Here is a 27,532-nt window from a genome sequence, read left to right on the forward strand (position 1 = left end):
GCAGTTGGTTGCAAGTGTACCCCCTTTTGTTATTATAAATGGCTTTTTTGTAATTTGCATATTGGCATGCAAATTGATCAGCATGAAGTCTAAAGATAAAATGATAAAGATAATTTTATTATCAATTCACAAGAATCAACATTGATTTTCTTGCAAACCCTGGCGGGGTGGAATACAATGCGCTACCTGACACAGTCTCTATTATTGGGTTTGGCACGCAAAGTAACTGACACATGTGGGTTTCAGTCACATCATTTTCTTGTCAAAAGCGCCATTTTTATTCTTAATTGCTATGGCAACGGTCCTCAAATGTATTTTATCATATACCTATGGCCCAATGTTACTGAAATAGTCTCTTACCACAGTGGAAATAAGCAGTAGATGAATGATTTATCTAAACATGTTAAGGTAGGTAAGGTAAAGTAAGGTCTCAGAAATGTTTTTGTGTCAATATATGGACCTCAAATTAACATAATGATAATACTGATAAGGACATGGATAAATAGCATTGTAATAAAATTATTTAGACTACTTTTTTTAATTTCAAATCATAACTACTGGTTTTTGTCAAACCTAGAGGAACCTGAGTCTTTCATAGGAAGCTCTTACGGTCGGGTAATATACAATAATTTAATGTACAATCATTATGAAAAATAAATTAAGCACTTGTTACTTCACAAAACTGAGCGTCTACTCAGTGCAACCAACTCCCTGCTCAAAATCTCCCAGCTCCTAGCATCGTGCAGCAAAAAGCAAACCACAAGATGGCGTCAGTGGATCAATGGTTGATCAGTAAAGGGCATAGATAGACCAACTGTAGAATCTTTTAAATGTCTCTGTGAAGTCACCATCGTTCTGTTATTTGTATAGTTTTGAGTTATTCCTGCTGCAGAGCTTCCCTCCAGTCGAAGGTGTGGTTAGGTCCATGTGTCAGGGGCAGGATGGGCGGGTCCACTAACTGCCACACCCCCGTGTCCGGCTGCTCCTCACAGGAACAGAAGCCCAAATAAGGAATCTGGAAGCAAAGGCAAAACAGTTCAACCTGCTGCATCAGGTGGTGGTGCGCCTATTGTATTTTGTTTTATGTGTTTCATGCTGTTTTGCAAGGGAGTGCTCTCAAACTTAATTTTGTTGTGAATAATTTTGCAATGACAATAAAGACCAATCCTATTTTGAGCCCAGACAGCTATGCTAAAACTCTGATCATTTCAGCACACAAATTGCCACCACTACAAGGCAATTCTTAGAAATAACTTTTTTAAATAAACCTCTGTGGTAGCAGATCTTTTCTTCAAGTGACGTTTATAGGTGTGCAAACTATGCTCAGCCCACAAACCACAATGGTTTTCAGACCCTGTGTTCTCCCTTGTGTGATATTTTTTTGTTTTTAAAGATCATGTGTCATTGTAATTGCATGATATGTTAAGGCATGTCTACAGTATCGGGTCTGGTAGTAAATGAGCTGACCCACCTTTCGGACGACTTGTATGAAGTCCTTGGTGTTCTGTGGACTTCGACCCTGCAGCTGTCGAGTGCAGGCCTCTAAGGAAGACGCGTGGGCTACAATCAGCACGTTGTTTCCTGTGCAGGGGCACACGAAGCACAGTCAATATAAACTTTCATACAATGAACATTTTATTGAGTATTTATAGACACATATCCCAGGACGGGGGATGTACCGCCGTTTTTGCAGTCGGACAGGATGTCTTTGGTCACTTGGTAGCTCCGGCTCATGTACGTCTCGTAGGATTCAGACACAGTGAGCTTGTTAACAGGAATCAGTGGTCTATGAGACAAGAGAGAGGGAGAGATTAAATATCCAAATTATGTCTCATTTCCTTAAGCTTAGAATAGATATATCAGTGGAAATAGAGGCAGAGAGGCAAAAGCTTGAACACTATTTTTGCTGAGCCTAAATATATTAGTTGAACCAGGCCAATAATGACAACATCTGCTGTGGCAAACTAAACATCTTGAAGAGGTAGCAAAGAGTCCAGTGTAATGTTGTTACCCTCAGGCACAGGGTAAATAATCATATTCATGCTGCTATATTGATTGGTTTGTCTGACCTGTAAGTTGTGTCTACACTGAAGTGTGATGCTGCCAAGTCAGAAGGGGGTATCCAAGCAGGAAGTGAGTTTCCTGAAACCCACTTTGTCCATTCGAACAGACCTGGCTCTATTCGCAACTTCAGCTTCCCCTCCTGCTGCAAACCTGAGAATACAATAAAACAACTATTATTGCATGTATGATTTTTAGCTTGGCTCACATAGAAATGAGAAAAAATAAATAAATACATCGGACAAGTCTCTTACCTTTGAGGATATTCTGGGCTGTCTGGACACACCGTAGTGAAGGCGAGCAGTACACAAACTCTATTACTGTGTTACTTTCTAATAGTGCCTCCCCTACAGAAAAATGCAGAATAGAACATTAGTTACAACACATCTATTTTACAAACATATTAGAAAATGTGCTTACCCACGAGTCGTGCCTGTGTGCATCCCACCACTGTGATTGGAGCATCCATGTCATAGTCCCTCTGACTGCCCCACATCGGAAGACTGGGAGGCATGTTCAGGTTAGAACGAATATAACGTCCTGAAGAAATAAAAGCATTGTTTGCTGTGTGAATTTTTGTTTCAGAAATATATATGTATCAATGACTTTGCCATAAAATAAATGTAGCTCTAGAGTCTTCTATGTGGACATTGGTGGGCATTTATACAGTATGAAGAGTGTCCGAAAACACACAGACAATGAAGTATACCCTTATATTCATTCACTTAAGAATAATTAAGATAGATAGATTCTCTAAAACACACAGGTCAATGTAACACAGGGAAGACATAATGGATGCAACAATTAGAGGTATGCAATAGCTTAGAAAGGACAAACCCCAATCTCCATTCATTTGCATAAGATTTACAGGCATAGCTTTTGTAAAATGAGCTAAATTATGTATAAATCGTGTGACACTACAGGTAAAATACCGTATATATCAGCACAACTGCAGGAACCATTGTACTTATAGCTTGAAGAAACACATGTATTTATTACCTTTACTGTCTGAGCAGAGTTGGAGCCAGTGTTTCCCAAAGACCACGTCCATCCTCTCCCCGTGACGACAAACAAAGAGTGTCCGCTTTGGCTGTCGAGAGTGGCTTCCGCTAATCCGCAGAACCTGCTGCAGGAACATAAAACTAATAAAATAATCCTAAACATTGCTTTTATAATCTTTGCTTTAGCACTGGCTCAAATCCTGTTGTTTCCTCCATCATCGTCTCCATTAGCTGATTAATATTACCTGCATGGGATGACAGATAAGGCTGAGGGTGGGCGTTTCTCCGGGGCTGGTGCCTTCGGGACGGCGACTGTCCAGCAGGCCATCAAACACCCCTCTGTCTTTACCACCCTTCTCTGACGGGCCGCAGCTGAAGAACGAGTGAGAGCTGTGAAAGAGACAATTTCAGTAAAACAAGCTTTGGATATTATTGTAAATACAGTACCTCAAAAAATGATTTACATTACTTACTTACTTACAATGTGGATCCAATACCTTTTCCTCCAAATAAATAATGTGCATATCATGTTTATATATTTGAATTATCATCCTCATGATTGCAAAAGTATTAAAGATTCAGACAACTTTTTAAGTCAACTCAGACCCCCATAGAGTCCTCCTGACTGGGTGTTCTGCTTTTCCTTGCACTCACCCGTGGAAAACCCATGTGTCGGACTCATCGGCCAGCGTGATGTAGTTTTCGGGCAGCAGACCGGACAGTCCAGAGGAGAGGGAGGTCCCGAACACCCAGCCCTCACTGGTGCTGCTTTGGTCCACCGGAGACATGAAGACGTAATCCCCGGGAACCAACTCCAGCTCATCCTCATTCTGAGGCGCATAGGGGTACTGCACCCGCAAAGTCTGTCAATCAATAGACAAAAAAAACACGATAAAACGCAAGCATAAGCCACATCGAAATTAATAGGGATGGAAATACTTAAATAGTTCTATTCATGGATAACTCATTACATTTCTAAATTATGGAATATACTGTGTAAAAAAAGATTTAAGCTTAAGATTTAAGATTTTGTCGATTCATCATGAAAATGTCATGAAGAGAAACTCGAGATCGATGTGTTTCGTTTTGGCCTGGACCATGGGGATTTTTAAAGGTGCATTATGCAACTTTGCATGTGGAAAAAAAAACTTTATGTTTGTGCGTATTTGAGCTCGTAGTGACCCAGCGGCTGTATGAGTGGTCAGCATGGCACCTTTACTTTTAATTACGGTGGTCTCTAGGAAGCTCCAGGTACAATTGTTTGGTAGGCTTTCACTGCTGATGGATCCTTGCACCAGAAAACCTACAAAACAATTGATCCTGGAGAGTTGCAGGTGCCATGCTGACCATTCCTGCAGCCGCTGGGTCACAAAAAAGGTCAAATATGCACAAATATTAACTTTTTACTGCATGAAAAGTTGCAAAATGCACCTTTAAACTTCAGAACAACTGACTTTATTTTGAAGTAGACTTTAGAATTTTGAGCTGAATTAACTGAAAATAATAAAATAGCATACATGATTGACTAGCACATCACTGAAGCTATCATCGACAGGTATAAGTTTACCTCGTGGTTTGCAAATCGAATGTCCCGGGAGAACAGGACCGCCAGCCAATCACAGCCGAGCTTCACCTCGATGCCCTTGGCCAGTTTCTCCAGAGACGAGAGGTGGTCCGTGGGGAAATTATAGGCCAACGTAACATGAAGCTGCTTCTTATGGGGCTCCACATGCACTTCTGTGACATAAAATTGAAGAAAAGCTTAATATATTTTGATGAATTTCACTTCAAATAGACCTGAAATGTACGACAACAGCAGTCTCTTCATCATTTCCATATCAGATTCAGTTGACATTTTAATCTCCCTCTCCACAGTTGATCATAAACACACCATGACAGCATTAGCACTAACAGCCCAGTGCTAATCTGATTTGGCACCTACTCCACGCCCTGAAACAGAGTACGTGGACATATTCAATTTTCTGCCAACATTGATGCATTGGGGATGAACTCAGTCTGAAGTGAGTGGCGGGCGCAGAGAGCATTTTAGTCACCTCAATTTGCACAGAGTGAATTAATGTTGACAAAGTGCGATACATGAATGGCCAAAACCCCATCTCCACAAAAGAGATAAACTGGAAGCAGCTTTCTGTGTGGAGCAGCTTACTGTGTTGAGTTTGCATGTTCTCCCTGTGTCTCCCTAGGTTTCCTCCGGGTAGTCCGGTTTCCCCTACCACTTAAAACATGTACAATAGGTGAATCCTCTGGCTCTACATCTGGAGATGGGTCCCCGGGTGCTGCACTGCCGTCGCCTACTGCTCCTTACACAATGGCATCGAAGGGTCAAATGCAGAAGGCAAATTTCCCGACAGAGACAATAAAGTATACCTTAACCTTAACAATAATTTCCAATAAAAGTAAAACAAAAATGTGGAAAAGGGAGAATCTCAGTATGGAATTTCCTCTTATGCTACATCCAGTGCCCATTAAAAAAAAAATCAGTAAGATAATAAATCACAAAAACTGTATAACAGTGTTAACTATGTTTTTTGTTATTTTACAACATGTCTTAAACGCAACACTCAATCACAAATAGATTCATCTGTACTATGTATATCAAGTGTGGTCTGTATAAGTGCCTCTTCCTATGTAGACTAGTGTGTACAAATGTAAATGTCAAACGGCTCTCATGACACTTCTAGTAGGTTTGGTGTTAAAATCTGACTTTGAGGTTTTTGGTTAGGGTTGACACTGACACACGTGGGAGGGAAGTACTTAAAGTTTGAGATAAGCTGTTTTTGAGAAGGATGAGCTGACACATAATAACCAATCATGACATAAACCAAATAAAAATTCTGCCACAGCAGTTTTTACAATATTTTTTCCAAAAATGTCTATATATACTTCTGTAACCTTTGATTGCCTTTTGAGCAAGACTCAAATCAAGAGGTTTTTGATTAAATGACAACTGTATTTTGAGATCATATATAATATAAAATATGGTTAAATGACATATTGTTTCCGATGTTCCCAGCATGTTGTGTCGCAAAGCCACACCTACAGTAGATTAATATACTCTTAATTAATATACTATCATTACACTATGTTCTGGAGCATACCTGCTTTTCTCGCTGCCTCTGTGGTGAAGTCTGCAGCAAACTGCTTCAGGACGTCCGCCACCTGCTCCTCCACGAAGAGCCCAATGAAGTTTGAGGAGGTGTACAGCTCCAAGGGCAGCGGGCTGGGGAACCGGCCCCTCCACTGCTGCACTGTGGTCTGCAGAGCCTCACACAGGGCCTCCACTTTGTGGTCCGCACACTGCATGGAGCAATGCGATCATGTCCAAGCAAGAAAAGTACGTTGAGTAAATGCATTGGGAGAGTATAGAAAAAGTTGCATTATAGTTTAAGGTTTTCTTGTCATAAGTAGCCAATAGCCATAATAGTAACTACTATATACTTTACTACGAATATCTCTGTGTACGCTCTCAGTCGTGCAGGAGTTGTCCATCCTAGATGACAGTTCATGAGTCATTGTCTGTACTCTGTAGTTGAACTGTCAGACGTTTATCATCCAAAACACTTTGTCAGCGACACTAAGGCTTTCTGCTCACAGTCAGACTACATTTATAAAAGCTACTCTCTACCTGTTGGGAAACAAGCTTTGTGACTGTCACAACAGTAACCTTTGAATAAAGAGGAAACTATAGGACAATCTATATCGCCTTTTGGATGAGAGGCGAAACGCACGACAATTCAACTACAGAGTACAGATAAGGACTCAAGAACTGTCATCAAGCACTTCCATTTGTTTTTGCTTTGTTTTTTGAAGTTGTTGTCCATAAACATTTTCTATACTACTAGCCAGTTTAATCCAGCCATGAACTTAATTTAGTTCTGGTGATACTGACAAACATATTTCCTTTGCTACAACTTTGTCAAGACTTTTAAGTGAAAAGAATTAAAACCATTCTTCAAAATCAGCTGTAATACTGCAATAATATGTATTGTATTTCCACACATGACACTGGCCTAAGCTCACCATGAAGAACTGGCAAAGCGTGATGTGGGGAAAGATGTTGTGGGCCTTGTTTTTGCCACAGGTGACCCGGCTCTGCTGCCAGAAGTGGGAGAGCTGGTTCTGGAGGGGGCCGCTGGGGCGCAGGTACAACACAAACTCTCGAGGCAGGGGGTCATCTAGGAACGGGTCGTCCACATGGGAGAATAACCTGGACAGAAGAAAAATGACTTCACTGATACAGGCACCAAGAACTCGTCAAAAGATGTTGCTTTTCACAAACGTTGAACTGTCCAGTATTATACTCGCATTACACATGTATAAAGAGATTTCCTATGTGTTTTTCACCGCAGTTTTAGAGCATTATTATAGATTTTCCAGCAAATGCGTAACCATGCTCCAATAGATGGCAGTGTAACCCTCCTAAATTAGCCTGTTGTGGCAGTCACATCTGTGGAAGCCTCTAGTCGTGCACACTCACCAGTCACAGGCAGCTTGGACACTACGGCCTCCCGTCGAAACCAAGGCTTTGAGTCTGAAAAACACAGGAGTAAAATCTTTCAAATAATTCCTTAAAATTAATCATTGACATTGTTTTGCTTATGGTTTTGCGCAGTCATCCATGTCAATGTCAGTGTCTTAGCAGATACATAGTACCATGCTGTGGATTGACACCTGTGTGGAAACTATGAGAGCGTAAAACAAGAGAGGAGTTATAGGTGACGGTGAAGGGGGGAAAAAGCATGTTACAGAAATGATCCAGAGACTCAGTGCAAAATGTCACTGGAAAAAGAAGCACTTGTGAATTATTCATCCACCCCTGAATGGATAAACTGAGCAAGAGCGCATTAATATAGGCTGTGTACATTCGGGCATAACACAGTGTCACGCAAAAGGAAATACAACGTAATGGTAAGGATTTACTAAGGAAATAAGACCATCCCACAGGACAAAAGACTGACAAATAAGTCTGAAGCACATTTGAACTGAAAAGGAGTCTGATGATTTTTATTAAGCTTTAGGAATCATAAGCAGGTTTATTTGAGGACAGCTACAGTGTCTGGTTGGAATAATGTAATTTGTAACTTCAAGTCTGATTATTGGAAGCATTGCTGAGTTTTGAAATGTCCCCTTAACTGAAGTCATCCAAGGGAAAATAAAGAATAAAAGATTATATAACGCATTGTAATGATTCTCAACATGTGCTTTACATGTAATAGACAATCAAGCTAATTAAATTGAGGTGAATACAGAACATACAATATGTGAAAACAGAATATAGTATAGTCCAGTAACACAGACAAAAGACGGAAATCTAAAACCCTTCAAGTATGACTTCAATTGTTTGTCACTTTTCCATCGATAGTAGAGTAAAAGACATTTATGCACTGATCTGCGCAGTGGATCTGTGAGGCTGCATTTTGAACGAAAGTAGTTAATAATTCATCAGCAGAAGTTCACTTTTGTGTGCACTTCCTGCTGGAGGAGACCTTTCTCATAAAAGTTTGGTTGTTAATATTCTCTTCTGAGTTCAAAAAGTCCCCAGGCAGAACTCTGGTACACACAGTATTTGGTAGAGAACATGAGAAATGTTCTCTTCCAAATACTGTCTATATGTTCATATTAATGATTTAGTCATTTGATTTGTTTAGTTTCACGTAAATGAAACATATGTGTAGTAGGAGTAATACCAGTAAGCTGGATACTGAAAATAATAGCAAGAAATAATAATAATTTCAGTAAAAGCTGTAGTAGTAATAAATAATTAGTAGTAGGAGAAAGAGAAAAGGCTATTTTTTGCTTGATACTTTCTATATAATTTATTTGATTTTACATTGGGACTATTTTCACGATGATTTTGGGGTTCCTGGCCTGAAAAGTTTGGGAACCCCTCATATTGCCCTCACACATGCCTACATGGAGCTATAAGAGCCGTTAAGTAGTTTACTTCAACTTCTAGTTTACTTCCAAACACATAAAACACATAGAGGTCAAGTCAAGATAAACTGTAACTCAACCGCTATTGGTAATGATTCAAGAGGGTGTGGGAACAGTCACTGATGAAACTGGTTGCCTAAATATTGAGCTATATTTAACTAAGCTTTACCGTCAGTGTGGCTATTTTTAGGTGCACAAACAGCGGCTATTGTGAGCTCAAAGGGATAAAAGCAAAGCGAATGGTAATTTATCTTTTCATGTCGGCGCTGTTGGCTGCTCACACCTGGGGCCTCGGTGATAAGAAGGAATACAGAATAAAAGTAATAACACTATCCCCATTAGAGCCACACAATCCAATTAGCTGCATTCGCCAGATAACAGCGGCATGCGTGGATATGCTAATGTGCTTTCATAGGGAGGAGGCGACCTTTTTACACTGTCCCAACCGTTGAACAGAGATGTGCGTTATAGATAAAGGCGATGGGAAGACAGTAAACCACAGCGTTCGTCTTTATTGAACTTCACTTACAGACCTTGATAACCACTAAGATCTACAGGAAGCATAACAGATGGATCCGACCTGTCAGTACAGGTACAGGACCGTACAGATAGAGCGGGGAACAGCAGGAGAACAACTCTCTGTATTAATAAGTTCTAATAAGGTCTTCCTTGTCTGGGTTTGCAAACAAAACAGAAGATCCACAATAATAGACGGTCCACCACTTCTTCAGTCACTCCTCAGAGTTTGGTCCATGTATCGCTTTAAATTAAGGTGTGCTCATTGAAGGGGCTAGATGTAAGTTGGCCATTTTATACTCACTACTGCCACCTCAGGTCATACGTGTAACTGTACCTTCTATATTAAGCTTGTGCATGATGGCACTTCGGACCAATGGCCGCTGGCTCCTCTGCTTTTTGACGACGGCACGAGGGGCCGCCATTGCTGTAGTACCTCCATATAGCCGCTAGTCCCCCATTGGAATGCATGGCACTTTAGACACGTTAAAAACATCTTTAAAGCCTGGTTTCTAATTTTTTGGAACTTCTACAGCTAGATATTCCTCCTGTGGTAACGCTGGGTAGTTACAATTAAAGAAACCAGGCTGTTTTTTGTAAGAAAAGTTTAAAAAAATCTCGTACTGATGAGGGCAGGACTGTTAGCATTGGAGCTGCGTGAACTACATGTCTACACAAAAGTCGAGTCTACAGTGAAGATCCCGCCCATACGCCCTTTTTAGGAACATGCTTCGTCAGAGCATGGGAGTAGGAGTCAGTAAATCTGCCATGATTTCCCCCTCGAACATGGTCATTGTGGTCAACGGGGAGGAGTGAGTAATGACGGTCTATTAATAATATGTCAATGCAAACTTTTTGAGTGACAGTGTAGGATTTTAGAGGCAGTTGTGGTGAATAAGTTTGGGCTCATTTTACACCTTAGGACATTGCTGGAACATGAAGGGGGAGGAAAATAAATATTTTTTTTATTTTTTAAACACTGTATAGTCCCTTTAAGTATTAATAAGCATTAGTAATCATTTTAGGGTTAGGGTGTTAAGGTTAGGGTTAGGTTTAGGGTTGGCTATGAATAAACATATTATTTATGTTCTATTAGTATGTAAACAGATACAGTATAAGTATAAAAAGCAGTGTGGTAAAACTTTACATGTATATTATTAATGCTTAAGGTATAAGGTATTAAACCTTATTAATACTTAACGAGCACACCTTCATATAAGGCATTACCAGTACATGTACTGTATACCAGGTGTCAAGTTTGAAAGGCTTGGGACATCCATGTAATTTGTGTGACCCAATATTCCCCACAAAATGTGACCCAAGGCCCCCAGTTGGTCATTGGGCCATCATTTAATCAATGATTAAGAACCTAATTAGTCTTAAGATTATGGCTGTTTATCCTGAAAATGTTGATAAATTAAAGTCAAACTCTTCAGTGTGAAAGCTGACTCACACAACCAAATGTTTACGAAAGTTGGTACATTTTAGTTTTTTTTTTTTTTGCTCTGGTTTACTCACCTTTCAGGCAGCTGCCATCTAGCTTCCATAAACAGAAAGTGACACATACCTCTCAGTTTAGCCTGCTCTCTCTTATTAGCTCAAAAACACTGCGAGACCCAACCCTTCCCACCCCGCTGTCCCCTACACCTGTATAAAACAAGAGACACGTCCAGCAGTGATGGGATTAATGTTTTCAGTGGAGTTTTTTTTAAATTACTTTCAGTTTGAATTTGGCTAATATTGGTTCACTTTATGTCACTTTATTTCCTTAGGGTTTTGTCCTAGCCCCTAAGCAGCATCCTTCACCCCCTTAACCATCTCAATATCAATCTGACTTCATCCCTGCATCATTCATGAGCTGTCTCACCACAGTCTTGTCCTTTCAATTGTCCTCTACATTGCTCAGGAGAGAGCTATAACTGCTTTTTTCTGAGCATGTGAGAGAAAGGTCTATTCAGCAGCCGCCCACGCACCAGCAAACTCATATTGGGTGTAAAAGTACATCAGTCGTGGAAAAGAGAAGTGTGTCCTGTGACCTACACATGCCAAACCGTTTGGCACCAATTAGTCACAACAGTACACTCAAAAATCAACAGAGGTCCAGAGGTCAACAAACCGCACAATATAAGAAGTGCTGAGTTGGAAAAAAGGCGACAATTCAAATGGAAATTTTGAATATACCACACTTCCATAGATTACGCATCAGTGTATGATATGATATAATGTATATATTGTAAAACTTTTGATTGTCTTTGATCATTTCTATCAGCTTATTGTATCTATCCCTCATGATTAGTTTCTTTTGTATTTTGTTTAGCTTTGACTGAAAAAATTCCATTGATAAAAAGTAAAAATATGTAAGTTTAGCGAAGCTCAAAACTGAAAGCAATCCAAACACTGCAGGCCAATATATAATAATAATAATAATAATAATATAACCTACAAGCACTGACAAGGGTGACGATGAGCTAAATAAGAAATTGCATTGTGTAATCATGAGATTTAAAATACTAAAAGACTGCAATCGAACATTTTCCATGTTTCCATTCCATAAACTTCTGCCTTAAACAAATGAGCCTTGTGTTAGTGTCCAGGTGGGCTCGACAGCTGTCCCACTTCACACACAGTACACACAGTAAGTGTTGGAGCAGTCCACCTGGGCCCGGCCTGTGTGGGCTCAGAGCAACGAATACAAGGGTTTGGGAGAAAATATTCCCCAAATGACATCATTTTATCTCCAGAACAAAACAACTGAACAAACTCCACACTGCAGGGCATTTGAAGAATCATTATTCAAAATGGTGTCTGAATGAGAGCTTATTTTCTGATTCAGTGAATGACAACAAGATTCAGGTCGCTGTACACAGGAGCATTGGAGAGTAGACTGATAAATGAACAGCTTCACTCATACATGAATCACATGTTTGTAGAGGTCATCATAACTACAAGGCGAGCTGGTTTCACAAAATAGGACCCCATGGAGAGAATTCACAATGGTGCTCTTACTATTTGTATAGATTTCACAGCACATTCATTTAAATTCTTATTTTATGCAACTACATTCTCAGAGAAGGACTGTCAATTTTGGAACTGTGCTGTGAGGGAAAAAACCCACAATTATTTTTGTTAAGTTGCTCGAAATCGAAACTTTTCCGCGCAGTTTGGTAAACAGCTGTGGTGAACCTGAATTGCACTTCCTTAATGATGAATACCATAAAGCTACAGGACACAAACAAGTAAAAGATCAAAGTTCAATAATAGAAGATAAAACCTAATCTAATTAATACATGTAATTTGTAGAACCAGATACTTTTGCTTTATGTTCATAGTAACATACTTATTTCATTTATGTTTTAATAGTAGTCTATTACTATGTGTTAAATACAGAGTGTAATTGAGCAGCTATGACAAAGCAATTCCCCTCATGGTTCAATGAAGCTGTCAAAGATCTACTGCACATCACATTCAAATGGCATAGGATTATACAGTCACTGAATGGTTATGTAAAATGTGAGCGCGTGAGAGCCTGTCACCCACGTACATGTGAATCTGTCCTCAGACTGATCCTGAGTGAAGTGTTTGAGACAGGAAGAGGAAGACACAAACAGAGAAGAGCCCTCACATCGCTACACCAGTGCTACTGTACACTATCATAGGCCTGTATGGTTCAGCAGAATAATGTCTCCCAACCTTCTTGTCTATCATCTCGCCTTCTTGAAATTCAACACAAACAGTAGCTGAAGCGTGATCTTTCCACATGTCTAGCATTTTGTCTATTTCAAGAGATTCCACAGTAGAAACCATGAGTGTCCTTGAGGCTGAACAGCAAAATGAGCATGGAAAAAGAAATAGCATGCCACCAGCGCTAATTTGTGCAACCAAACCGTCCCCAAAACCTTTAATACATGTTTTAAATGTCCAGAAAACACCTGTACACTATGTTTCCTCACAATCAAACACCACAATGTACCAGCGTTGACATGAAAGGGCAGAGGAGCAGAGCCGTGTGGGAGTGAAGCACATTGTTTGAGGCTAAACGGGTCAGTATCAGCGGTTCACAGGGAAACTACGGGAGCTTTATTTAATCAGGAAGCTACAGAGGCATGGATGAGATCTTCCCCACGTTCTTCTGTCTAATTTGACAGTCGTAGTTGCGAGGTTAAAAGCAACAGATGAACAAAATACAAGTGCTCTGCTCAGCTGCCTTTTTGTTATGAGCTGCAGAGTTTGTCTGGCAGCTGCTGGACTTGGAAAAAAAAAACTTCACCTGCTTCAAACACAAGCTCTAGTCTAAACCTAATATCTGTAACAGCACCATATGTGTCCAGCTGACTCTCTTGTATTGGTTTTAGCTCACATCATAGCATCATCGGCGGACCAAACGACCATTGCTGCTATGTAAACACAAATATGGCAGTTATTGAAATTCAAAGGAGCCATAATTATTTAAACTCAAGTGTTTTCAGCCTAAAAGATGTTGTGAGGTGAAGTGAAAGCAGGTGGCATATGGCGTCATTTCAAGAACGACCCCACCTCATGCCGTGTATCAGCTGTCCGAGAGGAGGTTGCAGCATTTAAGCCCCGCCCACCTCTCAACCGACCCTAATTTACCCCCGTGTGTCGCTGTGGGAAACCCTGAACCTCTGCAGGCGTCCACTCCCCACACTTCCTGTTTACAGACACACTGACCCCACGTCGGCTTAAAAATAGGTTAGCATAGTCCATTATACAGCAACATTGCTCTGTCCGCTCTCGCCGTTTAGGCAAGTTATGTTAATGATCATTTGCTGCCTCTTCCAACAAATATGATAGTGAATTGTAAGTCTTAGAAATACAATTTCATTTAGCATAATATTGTATAATGCTTTAAAGTATTCATTTTCCATTCTTAAAATAAAAATGTAAAAACTACATCCCCTTAACCCCTTTGAAACATCCTCCGAATAGTTTGTTTGCAATAATATCATCCTTTAACAAGTGTGTATAATGTCTCTGCTGCACATGTGTAAAATCTGAAGCTTGATTTTACCTCATGAGTCTAATCACAATCACAAAACCGTTCAGTAAATCTGACATAATTCGATCAGACCTACTCCATACTTGTTTGCATTGTCTAACATGAACTAACCAGGGCAAAAACTTATCTCAGAGCACATTAAAAGCTTCTCATTGTACCTCAGAGTGTGTCCGGAGCCTCCGTAGAGACTTTCTGTAGATGTATTGACACAAAGAGAGTGTGTTGGAGACAGTGTTTCTAAACTGAGCCTCATTGTGCTGCTGCGCGAGGAGGATGAGGACATAAACTTCCGCCTTCACAAAAGAAACGCTAATCTTTTCCTAAGGTTCTCTGCACTGTCCCGGGAGCTCTCCTCTTAAACGATACGTTCACACACTGGAGTTCATGATAAATACTGCAGCAAAAACTCAGTCGCATAACATAACAACTATTTCAGATTCACGGAGCTCTTGTTCCACTTGAGCTCTTACAAACCTAGTAGAAAGTTTGTTGTAGGTGAATTGCTGTAGCCCTGTAATTACAATGTAAACTCCCACAAAAAGCCGCACATTACTCCGTCTTTCACATAACTGGGCTGGAAGAACTCTACATTTTCACATAAAGTATGTAGACAAATTAATTTCCAACAGTGCAACAATACCTGCATGGCCTGCCTACCTGGAAACCTGCCTGTGCTCATTCGACAACAATGTATGTGGAATCTCCTGACCTTACAACTAAACTAATTCCGCATTCATCTGAAACCAAACCAAAACTAAACGTTGCTGTATCTTGAAGCGTTTGCCATTTTCTCTCCTGAACGAGGGCCGGACTGTTGAGCTCCATTTATAACTCTCAAGAGCTTCACAGTGGTTTTAAGCACGAGTTATAGCTTTTTCATCAGTGCAGCTATGCCCCTCAAATGTTTCCAGCTCAAAGTGAGGCCTTATTTCTACGTGACAGCTTTGGAAACGCCGCATAAACACAACCCTGAACAAACTTTCCTATCAGACTGTCTTTTTCTTCGTTAGATGAAGTTAGTAAGATGTATCAGTAGCCGCACATTACCAGCACATTGGTCTATTTCTTCGGTCTGCAACACTTTCAGAATGGACTAAGTCTCGCAGGCTTCTTGTATCTTGTTTATGAGGATTGAACAAAGAGACAAAATACATAGATAAGATGCACACGAAGCATTTCAAGGCTGAATGAGCAGAGTCTCTGTCTCTCTCAGTTTATTTGTGGTCCGTGGATGTTTATGGATGTAAAGCTCTAATTGGCCCAACACTGTTTGTTTTTGAAGCCGAAGATATGTCTCGGTCAAAAGACTTGTTGGACTCTTCAGGGGAAAAAACATTTCTGTGTGCACTTCCACTGATTGACAGTACACGTTTGGACTGCTAACAACATTTGCTTGTAAATAAGTAAACATATGAAAAGTCTCCTCCAAAGTGTTTTTTTATAATTAATACTGTTACTTTCTATTGCCCATTTTCCTTCAATAGCTAATGGATTGACTGTGTTGAGGGAAACTGAAATACTAACCACTTGCAAAATGGTCACTATTGCTAAATTCAGAATCGGATGATGAGATGATAAGCTTTTCTTCCCCCGCGATCCCTGCAGCTTTTGTATCAAACAAGGTGCGTAAATAGGTGTTTCCAGTGGCATTTAAATGCGGTCGATTTGTGACCTTTCAAGCAAAAACAACAAATAAAGCCTGTACCATCTCGTTTCCTCCAAATAAAGCCAAAGTACAAATTACTTACAGAAAGTTAATCATTATTCACGCACTGGCTGCTTCATCCACTCTTTTTGCATCGCACAGAATAATGTCATTCGAAACAGGCCAAATTTGAATGCTGTTGAATGTTACACTCTATTGCACTCAGCCACATTAAGGTCAAACGGACTGGAACACATTTGGTTTGGCCACTCTCTCTCTCTCTCTCTCTCTGTGTGTGAGATACTTTTTAAAATCTAATTCTATGGTTTTAACACCACATGTTATTCATTAAAAGCCCTAGACTTGATTTTTTTTCTTTCCAGAAGTGGAATTATACCTAAGTCATTATTGTTAAAGCTATACTTTGTGGGGAAAAACCTTTGTGCAGCTAATTATAAAGCATCCTTATCGCATACATTGGCATACAGTACATGTTGTTTGTTGTTGTTGGTGTTAAATAATAATGACAGCTTTTTCCCCTGAACATTGTGAAACGTGCTTTATAAACTCATCCCTGTGAAGACTTGTGATGTTAGAAATGCTTTAGGGAAGTTAAGAATGAGCATGGATCAAAACAAATTCCATATTCTTAAGTGTGCGATAGGAATTAAGTGGCTTGAATGAGATATTACATCAAGCATACTACATACAACACATGTTCCTACTGGGCTGAAGGTCTGGTGTGGTTTCCCCATCAAGCCGAGTCTCTAAAATCAAATCCAATATGTTTTCACTGAACTGAAACAGAAGATATCACGTGTCCATATTTAAAATGTATTCCGTTCAAAATATTTGCACATGTGTACGGATATGGATATGGCTCAATAGGGAATCGGTGAGACATTTACGGCCTTTAGCCTTTAGCGCATTAATATGAAAGCATTGAAATCTCACTTTTATTGACAAGGGTTTAACAGAGCACGTCGATGTCCCAATTCAACATTCAGCATAAGTGCTATTATAATGGCTTCTCTCGTCATTATGTCCGTGAGGAGGCGGTTTGCCCACTTCGATTTGTTGTGTTTGGTTGTGATTGACGAATGGCAGCCACGTCGCTGTGACTCAGAGAAGAAAGCAGCATCTTGTCGGGTTTCGTGCTTTATTCGGTGACAGTGGAACACGCGACCAAAAACTTCACTTCAGTTTAACTATTCCCTACGCAGGAAATGTGTATGTATAGATTTCTTTTTTTTTTTTTTTTCAAACTCAAGTAATTCACACCTATGGACACACTGTCTCCTCTTACAAGAGTGTTTAATCAAAGCTAAAAAACAATACCTGCATAAGGTTTTAGGGAGACATGTTTTGTAGTGGAGGACATTTGAACAAGGAGCACCACCTCATGACATCAGCAGTTTTGTTTTGCATAATGCGAGCCCTTTTGAAGCTCAAGTAAAAAACAGAAGAAGCTTGCAGTAAACATCTTTCTTCGCACGCAATCATATCTGTAATTAAAAAGTCTCATCATCTCATTTTCCCTCTAATGATGGTCCAGCTCTCCAGCAGGAGGATTACATGCAGGGGAGGCTGGGGGAGGGGGACCGGGCAGGACGTCCAGCCAAACCCCATGTCCCGGTGCAGTGAGCGCGAGGCCAGGCAACAGGAGCTGGAGCAGATCCAGCTTCTGGGTTTGGCAAAAAAAAAAAGCAGCTCGTGCACAGATGGTTCGGTCATCAGTGGGCACACACAATCGCTCTGCATCCTTCTCAAGACAAACACCGCAGTGGACACAAGGAGACTGCGGTGAGTAACCATCAGCCACCAGCTTAATATTGTGGAGCTGGCACCAAAAGCCTGTGCAAAGTCGGCATTAAATTGGGCGTGAGATTAAGAGCCACGTCAAATCTACTTTAGTCGCTGATCCATTCAGCCCGGGAGTGGCCTCGACTTGAGCCCGTGTCCAGATTCAGGCATGTTTCGGGGAATGACAGGTGGATCGGCAGGTGCACCTCTGGATGAGGAGCAAGAATAATCACAAGTTCTTATGATACATAAAACTAGCTACATCAGTGGTCCTTAACCTCTTACCTCCCACGTAAACCAAGGGCTTTTCGTCTCGTTTTCATCCACATTTTTGTTGCTATTTTGCTGCTTTTTGGGGGGGGGGGTAAGATTTCAGATTTTAGTGACGCAAAACTGGAGTAAATGTGCTTGGTTCAGGTGGGGTTAAGAGGTTAAACTATGCTTGACTTGATTTTCCACTATAGACCTTTTTTTTTTGTGATAAGTTTGAGAACATACATTTTCAACTGGGTGGGTACATAAAAGCAAAATTGCAATAGGCATCACAGCCTCGTAGGAAATGCATGAAACAGTGTTGTTGTACTGTATAACTGCAGCAAACTCTATCGCCCACGAGGCACCTGGATGCTGTTTAGCACCGAGCAAAAAACAATCTGACAGAACAGGGTTTTTCGTGTCTGACACTGGAAACACTGCCTCCTCTTGCACCAACAACAAAGGCTTAAAGGCTTTATTGATGTTGTGAGGAAACGGGCAGCAAGATCTAAATAATAAGGTGATGGAAAAGGCATGATCATGTTTTTATACAACAAAGGCTTATTGACATTTTAGTTGACCTGTAAACTGTTTTGTGTGTAAAGCACAATTAATGAAAAAGAATGTAATTGTTCAATAAGTTATAGTTATGCAATCTGTGTCTCAGAGCATTGCTAAAGGGAAGCCTGTAAGCTATTCCACACTGCACTACATCAACCCTGGTGCAAGGAGAGGCAATGAAGGCATGAAATATTTAAAACAGCGCCTCAATTTTTTTTGTTTTACAACACAAACTTTGGAGATAAAACAGTATGACTGCCTCGTAGTTCATGGAGTATTCAAGTTGCTGACACAAGCATGAGTGTGTAACTTTCCCCATATCATTTACGAAAAGAAGATAGAAGATGTTATTTGTCCTTGAAAGCAGGGCCATGTCAAAAATCCATGTTATATTTGTGTCTACACTGCTTCTCTCGGCATCAGTAAACAAAAACGGTCTTCTCAGGGTTGCTATTTCACTACTTCCTATTGTCTGTGTAGGCTCTCAGTCGTTCAGGAGTTCTATGAAGTTCTTAAATGAAGTGTAGAACGTATCGCCTCTCATGACGAAGGCTTTTGGATGAGACTTCCTATTTGTACTTCCTATTTGCAAACCGTTTCAAATGTTAGCTTGACCTTCCTGATTTTGAGGTTGCAATTATTTGGGTAACATAAATGACTGAATAGGGTTTCTTATAAATATGTTCGTCCTGTTCATGCTTGCCTCACAGCAAAAAAGTCCATGAAAAAGTAAAGAAACACCTTAAAAGAAAGAAAGAATCAATTGCTTATTTATTACTATTTATTTATTTATTATTACTTATTTGGGTGGCAGCTTGTCATCCTGGGATGATGGCAGGTCCCGAGGCCATACCAGAACCACCGCTATAGAGGATATGCACAGACATTTTAATTCTCAACAGAACCTTCGACGTGTGGCAAAATCAAATAACAATGCACACTTGCCAGTGGCCACTCGTTTGGATTCTGTTCCCATGCTGTTGTTGGGCTCTGATATCACTGGCGTTCCCTCTATACAGACTGTATGGGGGTAACCTGTCTGAACCCCCTCACTGATGGGGGATTTACAGTTGTTGATACAGTATGAAACACAGTGCAGCTGTCAGCCCTCACTGCTGCCTCAGCAACTGTGACCACATGACCGCCCTGGGACCAGCCCGGCACCGTTAGGCTATTACATGTAATTAAAACCCAAGCCTCCATGTCCACACCTATAGATGATGTCCACAGAGTACTTAACCGAGCAGTCATTTTCTAACTTTAAATAACCGTTGAGATGGACAAAACCTTCTTACTTTTGCTAATTGGCTTTTATTTCAGAGTTTACTACAGGAATCTTCTGTCTTCTGTTTTTTTCAGGAAAAGTTGCAATAGTTCACTAGAATAATTCACAATGCACAATGTATGACGCAGAAGCACAGTGTTGGGTAAACCGTGCAGTTTGGTTTACCCAACATTGTTGAGTAAACTAAGCTGCACAGTTTTGTAAGGGTTAACTATATGATTCATCATTATTACTAGTATAAATTTAATTACATTTTGCAATGAGATTGCTTAGGTGTAGGGTGTTTTAAGCTTAATTTTAATTCACAACACCTTTCATTACAGGCTTTTGAGGGCCCCACCCTGCTCTGGGAAAACAGAACCATTTACTCCCCAAGGCTCTATCTAAAGAATAATAGTGAAGCTTAGGATATTAATATACCGTAACAGGATTTAGGCATATTTTGCACTTGTGATTCTGCCTTGGCAACATTGCATTGCGCATAGAGTCATTTGTTTCAGGCCTGACTCACCTTGTTTCAAGTGGTGCGATGTGAGTGGAGACAATGGTTCATAATCTGATATCTCTCTCTGGTGGACTGCTTCCGGACAGGGTTTTAAATGAGGCCTGATCTGATCTGCAGCACGCACTGAAGCACCTCTCCCGTTTCAGAGGGGAGAATAATGACATCTGAACGACCTTGTCCAAGGACTTTCTGACAAGACACACACTTGAGATGAAACGTTCACAACATTACACTTCAAATGACTGCAGCAAACTGGGAGCAATTTGTAAGAGTAGCAGAGAGGCAAGGCGCATCCGAGAAAACCCTATCCATCAGCATTTTCGAAGATACAGAGCCAAAAAACACATCTATCTATAATTCATGAGAGATGCTACCTCTAAAGCATTTCAAATCTCCCATACAGTCTTTCTAGTAGCTTAGTAATGTTGACTGCGCAGAGCCACTATTAGTGAATCTCTTTGGCAACACATTTTTTTTGCTCTCCCAAAATCAAGATGTTTTGTGGGTGGTGGGTTATGAGGATATGATCTCTCCAGACCTCAACAACTTCAAGCGGTGCGATAGAAAACAAAGAGCAAACAGCAGAGAAACCTGAGTCAGCCCACACTGGCTAATCAACACAAGCCACCTGTCCCTATACTTGTAGAGAACGGAGAACAGAACTCCTCAGTGGACTGAGTAAGACTGTTGTGTTTTGGCTCAACAATGATTTGGACAGGACCGACTTTCCTACGTCAGAGAGGACAGGGTAATCTCGGCCTCACAGACTCTTCAGCTCTGTCATAGACTGCAGAGTCTCAATCTGTGCCAGGTACAAATGACTGAAGGACTAATACAATTTGGATTTGGATTATCTGCATGTGTTTTACATGTGATGGAACTGACCATATCGTGAAGTGAACTTAACTTCATGTCAATTTCTTTTTTATAACAGTATGTGATATGCGATAGTTTCTCTGACTTGTTGTTTTAAAGCACGAGATCATAGCAAATTGGCCATTGTGAAGTCCTAACATCTGCATCATTTCTCACACAAAAAACATGTCCTGCGGCCTTCCTAGATTTATCTCTCTCCCATGCCACTATGCGGCATGGGAAGAAACTGTCCAGTTGTTGGTCTTGTATGACACACAGCTGTCCATCCTAGAAGCCCTCGGCCCCAAATAAAACTCAGCGTAGCCTCTCAACTGTCCTAAGACCAGGCCGATGGCGTGATAGATAGACATTGCAACAGGAAACTCCACTAGAACAATTATTTGACGCGTACTGATTCACACTGCAGATTATCCAACAATATACAGTTGCTTAATACATTCAATAGCTTTATCATTCCTTATTCAAAGGTTAACTATCCAAAAAGGTGCAAATGTGAACAAAAAAGATAGCATAAACAATATGGAACAGGAAGGATGCTGAATATTCTATTTGTTATCTTTGGTGTGGCTGTGTAAAATTTCTGTCCAGATAAGCACAAAGAAAGAAAGAAAGACAGAAAGAAAAAAACTGCACAGATAGATATATCTGCACAGGAAGTGAGTGGGTGTTGATCTGATAAAACAAGAAGCACAGGGTTTGACCATAATATAATATATAATATAGCTGATTTAAATATTCATCATCACCTACAGCAAAATTATTCAGGCTCATCTAAACATGGACACCTGCATTATTAAGTCAACTATAAAAGTGGTGTATGTATTGGGTTTTTCCCCTCACAAAATAACAGAACTGTATCATTTTAAGGCCAGTTTAAAAAAAAAAAAAAAAGTATGCCGAAATGTAACATAAGCAGCAGTTCAGTGAATGATGTCCCACTGATAAGACAATTGTGGTTAGACGTCATTTATCTTGCAACATTTTCACATATCAGTTTTGGAGATGAGACTGATCTAAAGGTTTTCAAATAATTGCATGAAATAATTTTTTTTTTCAACATAATAAAAAAGACGCAAACCAGCATGACTCAGCGCATCTGACGTATAATCGATGGCCGCATTAGGAGCTGACATGCACAAGGCTGTCCTTTACAAAGTGAGCTGCACCTTGTGACTTGCAGGAAGCCGCTTGTCTTCTAAAGAGAGAACAATAATGTCGGATCGATTCGGTTTTGAGAGTGATTTAACCTGTTGTCGATGAACAGCAGACCTTCAGCCCATTTCCTGGTTCGACCTTGATGGATATGGCAACTATTGATCAGAGAGACGGTGAAGAGACTGTATCTCCTATTTTATAGCAATGAATAGTATGAAATAGAACGGAAAGAGCATGATTGTATGTTTGACGATATGTCAATATCTGTCAATAGTTTATTAGTACATTCATTGTGTGATGGACTAAGTATATAGTCTAATTAAAATAGTCAGCAACCAATTTGGTCATCATTGATATCTGTTATCTGGGCTATTAATACAGTATGGAATCAGAACACAGGTTTTATCACACAAACAACTTTGTAATAAATAAAAAGGCACAAGAGCATTACGTTTTGTGACGGAAAAGTAATGTTCCTCTATCCTCTTTATCCAATTGCGGTTACAGTTTGATTTAAAAAGAAACATCTCCGTAAAAATGAATTGGTGAACAGTCAAATACCAAATACTGTTTGCAGCATTTTTTTTTACAACAATATGGAGCGGTTAAAGAGACCCTTCAGTGTCAAAACAAATAATAACAATGCACAGTGGAAAGTTGCCACTCATTTGTCTTCTATTGTCATGCTGTGTGACATCACTTGCATCCCCTCTGTAAGCTAACAAATTACATTTCAAATCACACAGTTATGTACGAGCCTACATGTTGCATAATGAATCTCCCTGTTCGATATGATATTGTGTGGGCCTTATTGACTGGACGAAGAGCTGTGACACAGACATGTCAATACACCATATACAGCATTATCTTCCTCAATTTAATCAATACCATTGAAAACCTCTCCAATCCAACGCACTGTCCTGAAGCTTACAACATTTGTAATCTTAACACACAAGTGTAATCCTTTCAGAGCAGAAAAATCAGGACACCTGCAACGGGACGGGGGATTTAGTGGGTCAACCCCTTTAGCGGGACTAAACGACGTAAGAGAGTGGTCGTGTGGAGGTAAAGCTGTTATGGCCCAAATAAAGGAGGATGTGACGGCCCCGAGGGGACTGAGTGGCCTACTGCCTTTGGGACGACCCATTCATCATAACAGGGCTTCCTCAGACACGCTCCTAACCTTCGTGTGACAGCTGTCTGCAGGGGGAAAATACAGCAAGATTTCCCCTGGACTATAAATACTATAACCAGGGCCAAAATAGGCCCAGCTCCTTTCACTCACTGATATGACTGTAAATGTGATAAAAGTGGCTTGAAGTAACAAGACTGTCCCCATGACGCCCTCTGAGGTCACCGCAGCTGCTCTGACTAAACACAAACAGGAAATTAAACAAGAAAATACAGGATTCAAGGTAAAGAGGAAATATAAAAAAAGCGCAAAACAGCACAAAATAGGACAGCACAAATTGGAGGCCGATAAACATTCTAGAAATATTGGCTAAGTCTGAGGTTCTTTATGGTCAAATAATTTGACACTGAAATAAAACTTAAATAGTTTACTAGTTTACATGAGGTACACATTGTAAAACACAGTATTGGTGAAATAACTGAATGAAAAGTTACATTAAAGCTGTTGGACGCGTCTACCCGAACAGGAAGAGAAATTTGAACGGTTAGCTGCGGCCCCACTTGTTTCTGGCAATCAGAAACGATTTTGCATTTCCAATGGATTTATATGCAAGTTTTTCAAAGGCAAAGGCAATAATATAAACTCCAGGTTATGAATGGGAAATAATTGTTTGTGGCCACTGTAATTAAACACCCTGTTCTACGGCTTTCCTCAGCCTACATAAATTTTGTTTGTTTGAGTTGCATCATAAAGGCCATTCTTATTTGCTACAATCTCTAAATGTAGGAGAAAAAAAAAAGTCTCCTAAATGGAAAAGGAAGGAATAAGAAGTCATTTCCAAACTTGACTTAGCCGTGAAGAGCTGTGAGTGGCATTTTCAACTCTGGAAACTGTTATACTTGTTGTTTTAATAGGATTTACCTCCACTGTCTTGCATGACTCCATAATGATTAATCTATGGCGGTAGTGATTTTTAGTAGTGGAAAGTTGAATAGGATTACATTAGGATTAACGCATATTGCATTAATTATCATATTGCATAAAACGTAATGTCTTTTCACAATAACATGGTGCTCTTGGATATTAAAAGTCTAATAATTCGTATTTGTTTGAAAAGTAAAGGCCAAATGTGACATCGAGCTGGGCGATATGAGAATAAACACTGAATCATGATCTGATACCTGTGACGCTGGGACATCGTCATATCGTGACTCAGAGGTTTTTAATGTTTAAAGCAGATCGATGCTCCAGAACAGACACTTTTCCCCCCTCACTGTGTCTCCTTCTCGGTCTCGAAAGCTCTGACTGAGTGCCGGGGGGGGGGGGGGGGGGGGGGGGGGGGGTTTACAATCAGAGTGAAGCGTGAACGTTCACAAGAAGCAGAGGGATTTCGTTGCCTCTATAAGGCGATACACAGAAAATATGTGCACCTTTTTTTTTGCTATATCTCCCACCCCTATTGTGACAAGAATGCCACCATTTTTTCTTTTATTCCGAGGTTTCAATGTCATTAGCACAACTGACAATTCATTAGCTACGTGCAGCGGAAAGAAAAAGCCAGTTTGATCAAAGGCCTCCTCTCAGAACGTCCAGGAAGTGGAGTTTGAGTGTGTTTACCCCTGTATGTAACCTGTATCCCTGACAAACCAGGCAGCGATGTTATGTTTACTGTCAAGGGCTGTGGTTGGCTTCACAGATGTGGATCCAAAACTCGGTCCAAATCACAGACAGTTGCTCCATTCACAGACAGCAGTGGACACAGGCTGATCCTATAACACCCACACAAACCCCGGCTTTCTCTATCTTTATGAGAGACAGTTTGGTATAATAGTGATCCAATGACTCTACTGTACAGCGATAATGAACAATGCCGTAAAAAATAGTATTGTGAGGTTCATATACAACTGTAAATAGCATGAAAGCATAAAAAGTAAAAACAATAAAATATATATATATAATAATAATAAAATAAGTAAACTTTGGACCTAATATCCTTTTTGTTCACTTGGAGTGTACTTTTTGTGCTGGACCCATAGCCTGAATGCAGATGGCTTTAGCTACAATCTGAGTTACCATCTATGCAAATATCCACTTTGAAGAGGCAGATCATTTAGTGTGCCAACTCCCGGTTGGAGGAAAGGACAAGAAGACTAAAGAGCCGTACCCAATGTTGGAATAAATACCTCATTTTGACTTTGTGACCTCAAGGCAGTCTTCCACTTTGCCACCAAGGTCAAAATAAGCAACTTTTTATTAATTAATTAAGCATCTCAGAACTTCTACTCAGAAAGTGTAGTTTCTGCATCAGCTTTAGTAAAAGCTTAACAATATTCAACAAGTTGTGCAAGTGGCTTATCAGTAAATGCTTGCCGGCACATGTTTCATTAATTAGTTAAAACAAATGGAAAGAAGTCTCTCTCTTGGAAAGCATTGTACATGGTCGGTTTAGCCCCAATCAGAGGGCGACGCAATTGTTCAATGTCCTCTGAGCTGAGGATGCTCATCGTGCTCCAAAAAAGGAGATAATCAAGGAATTTCAGTGCTGATCAATTCGTGACACAATAATAAACATAAAGCTATGTTTCACAATAGCATTGAGAATCACATTTAATATGAGAAATTAGAAAACCTTTCCTTGTCCCTATTATTGCCACTGTTTTTTGTTGTTCTGCAGATGAATATTACAATTTCTATAGCTCCAAATGTAATTTTTTAGCATAAGCATTGAGGATGGTTGATCACAGTATGGGTTGAGTTATTATGTTGACTTAAGTTACCAACAGTCGTAGGAATACATCAAAAATATCTGCTAAAGCTCAAACAGTTAGAGTTTATGTTATGTAACAGGCAGGCACCCTACAATGATTGAAAAGCACTTAGTTCAGTGCGATCAGCGATGCAACACACTTCATTAACTAACAGGCTGAATAAGATTTAAAAGCGGATACAATTATGTTTTCCTCTTGTTTAGCATCGATTTAACCATGCATGCCCATTTCCTATAACTTCACTGGCATTGATGGTCTGTCAGTGTGAGTTGCAGCTAGCGATAAAAAAAAAAATGATATGCGCACAGGATCCAGCAGCGGTGTGCGAGATGCTGAGCGCAAATCCCGTTATAAACCACATAAATAAGTCCCCATCCCCGTGACCTTTGACATCCCCAATCCCCGCACATGCACGCAGTAGGGTCCGGTACTCACGCCCTGGGTCTGGGGAAGCCCATGGACAGCAGCACGTCCAGGTTGGAGCCACATTTGACCGATCCGAGACGATTCTGACGGAGCCTGCGAGGGAGGATTTTGCTGTAAATATCCTCTTTAGCGGCCATGGTCCTCAAAAAAGTCCGCTTCGCCGTCCGCTGGTGGCTGTCCTCGGGTCAGTCCATGGGTGTCCTCTGTGAACGCATGAGTAGAGAGGAGGAGGAGGAGGAGGAGGAGGAGGAGAGGCAAAGGCAGCAGCGGTAACCTCAACAGAGCGGAGCCGGAGGAAGAGCAGCGCAGCACGGCCACGCAGAGGCTCCTCACCCCGCCGCCCCGCCTCTGGAGGGGGCAGCCAATTACAGACGCTCCCTGGATGTTGACAGCGTGGACAGGGGCGTAACTACAACAGTGCGCACAAAGCTGTCAGCTTAGGGGACCCGCTCATGGTTTGTGCCCAGTCATTTGCTTTTGATGAGCTTGCAGCAAAAAATGGTCACCTAATAAATCCTTCTATTTTTTTTTTCGTTGAGATTCAGATGAAATTTGTACATTCATTAATTCA

General features: G+C 40.5%; 1 protein-coding gene across 2 annotated transcripts; it reads right to left on the reverse strand.

Annotated features, from left to right (window-relative positions):
* Positions 1-433: 433 nt before the first annotated feature.
* Positions 434-27,309, reverse strand: ubash3bb (ubiquitin associated and SH3 domain containing Bb). Of its 2 annotated transcripts, none has more exons than XM_079555392.1 (14): positions 26,971-27,309; positions 7,561-7,614; positions 7,104-7,290; positions 6,182-6,380; positions 4,630-4,799; positions 3,717-3,925; positions 3,308-3,452; positions 3,061-3,184; positions 2,482-2,601; positions 2,316-2,408; positions 2,070-2,214; positions 1,680-1,786; positions 1,472-1,581; positions 434-1,015 (listed from the first exon to the last, which is right to left on the reverse strand). In XM_079555392.1, exons 1-14 carry the CDS (start codon positions 27,096-27,098, stop codon positions 878-880), a joined length of 1,929 nt encoding a protein of 642 aa, XP_079411518.1. In that variant the 5' UTR covers positions 27,099-27,309; the 3' UTR covers positions 434-877. The 2 variants fall into 2 exon arrangements, with proteins under 2 accessions (XP_079411518.1, XP_079411517.1); XM_079555391.1 differs by having other exon boundaries at positions 3,061-3,187; positions 26,971-27,305.
* Positions 27,310-27,532: the final 223 nt, after the last annotated feature.

This window comes from Gobius niger, assembly GCF_951799975.1.
Source record: "Gobius niger genome assembly, chromosome: 1".
In the NCBI taxonomy this organism is placed as follows: domain Eukaryota; kingdom Metazoa; phylum Chordata; class Actinopteri; order Gobiiformes; family Gobiidae; genus Gobius; species Gobius niger.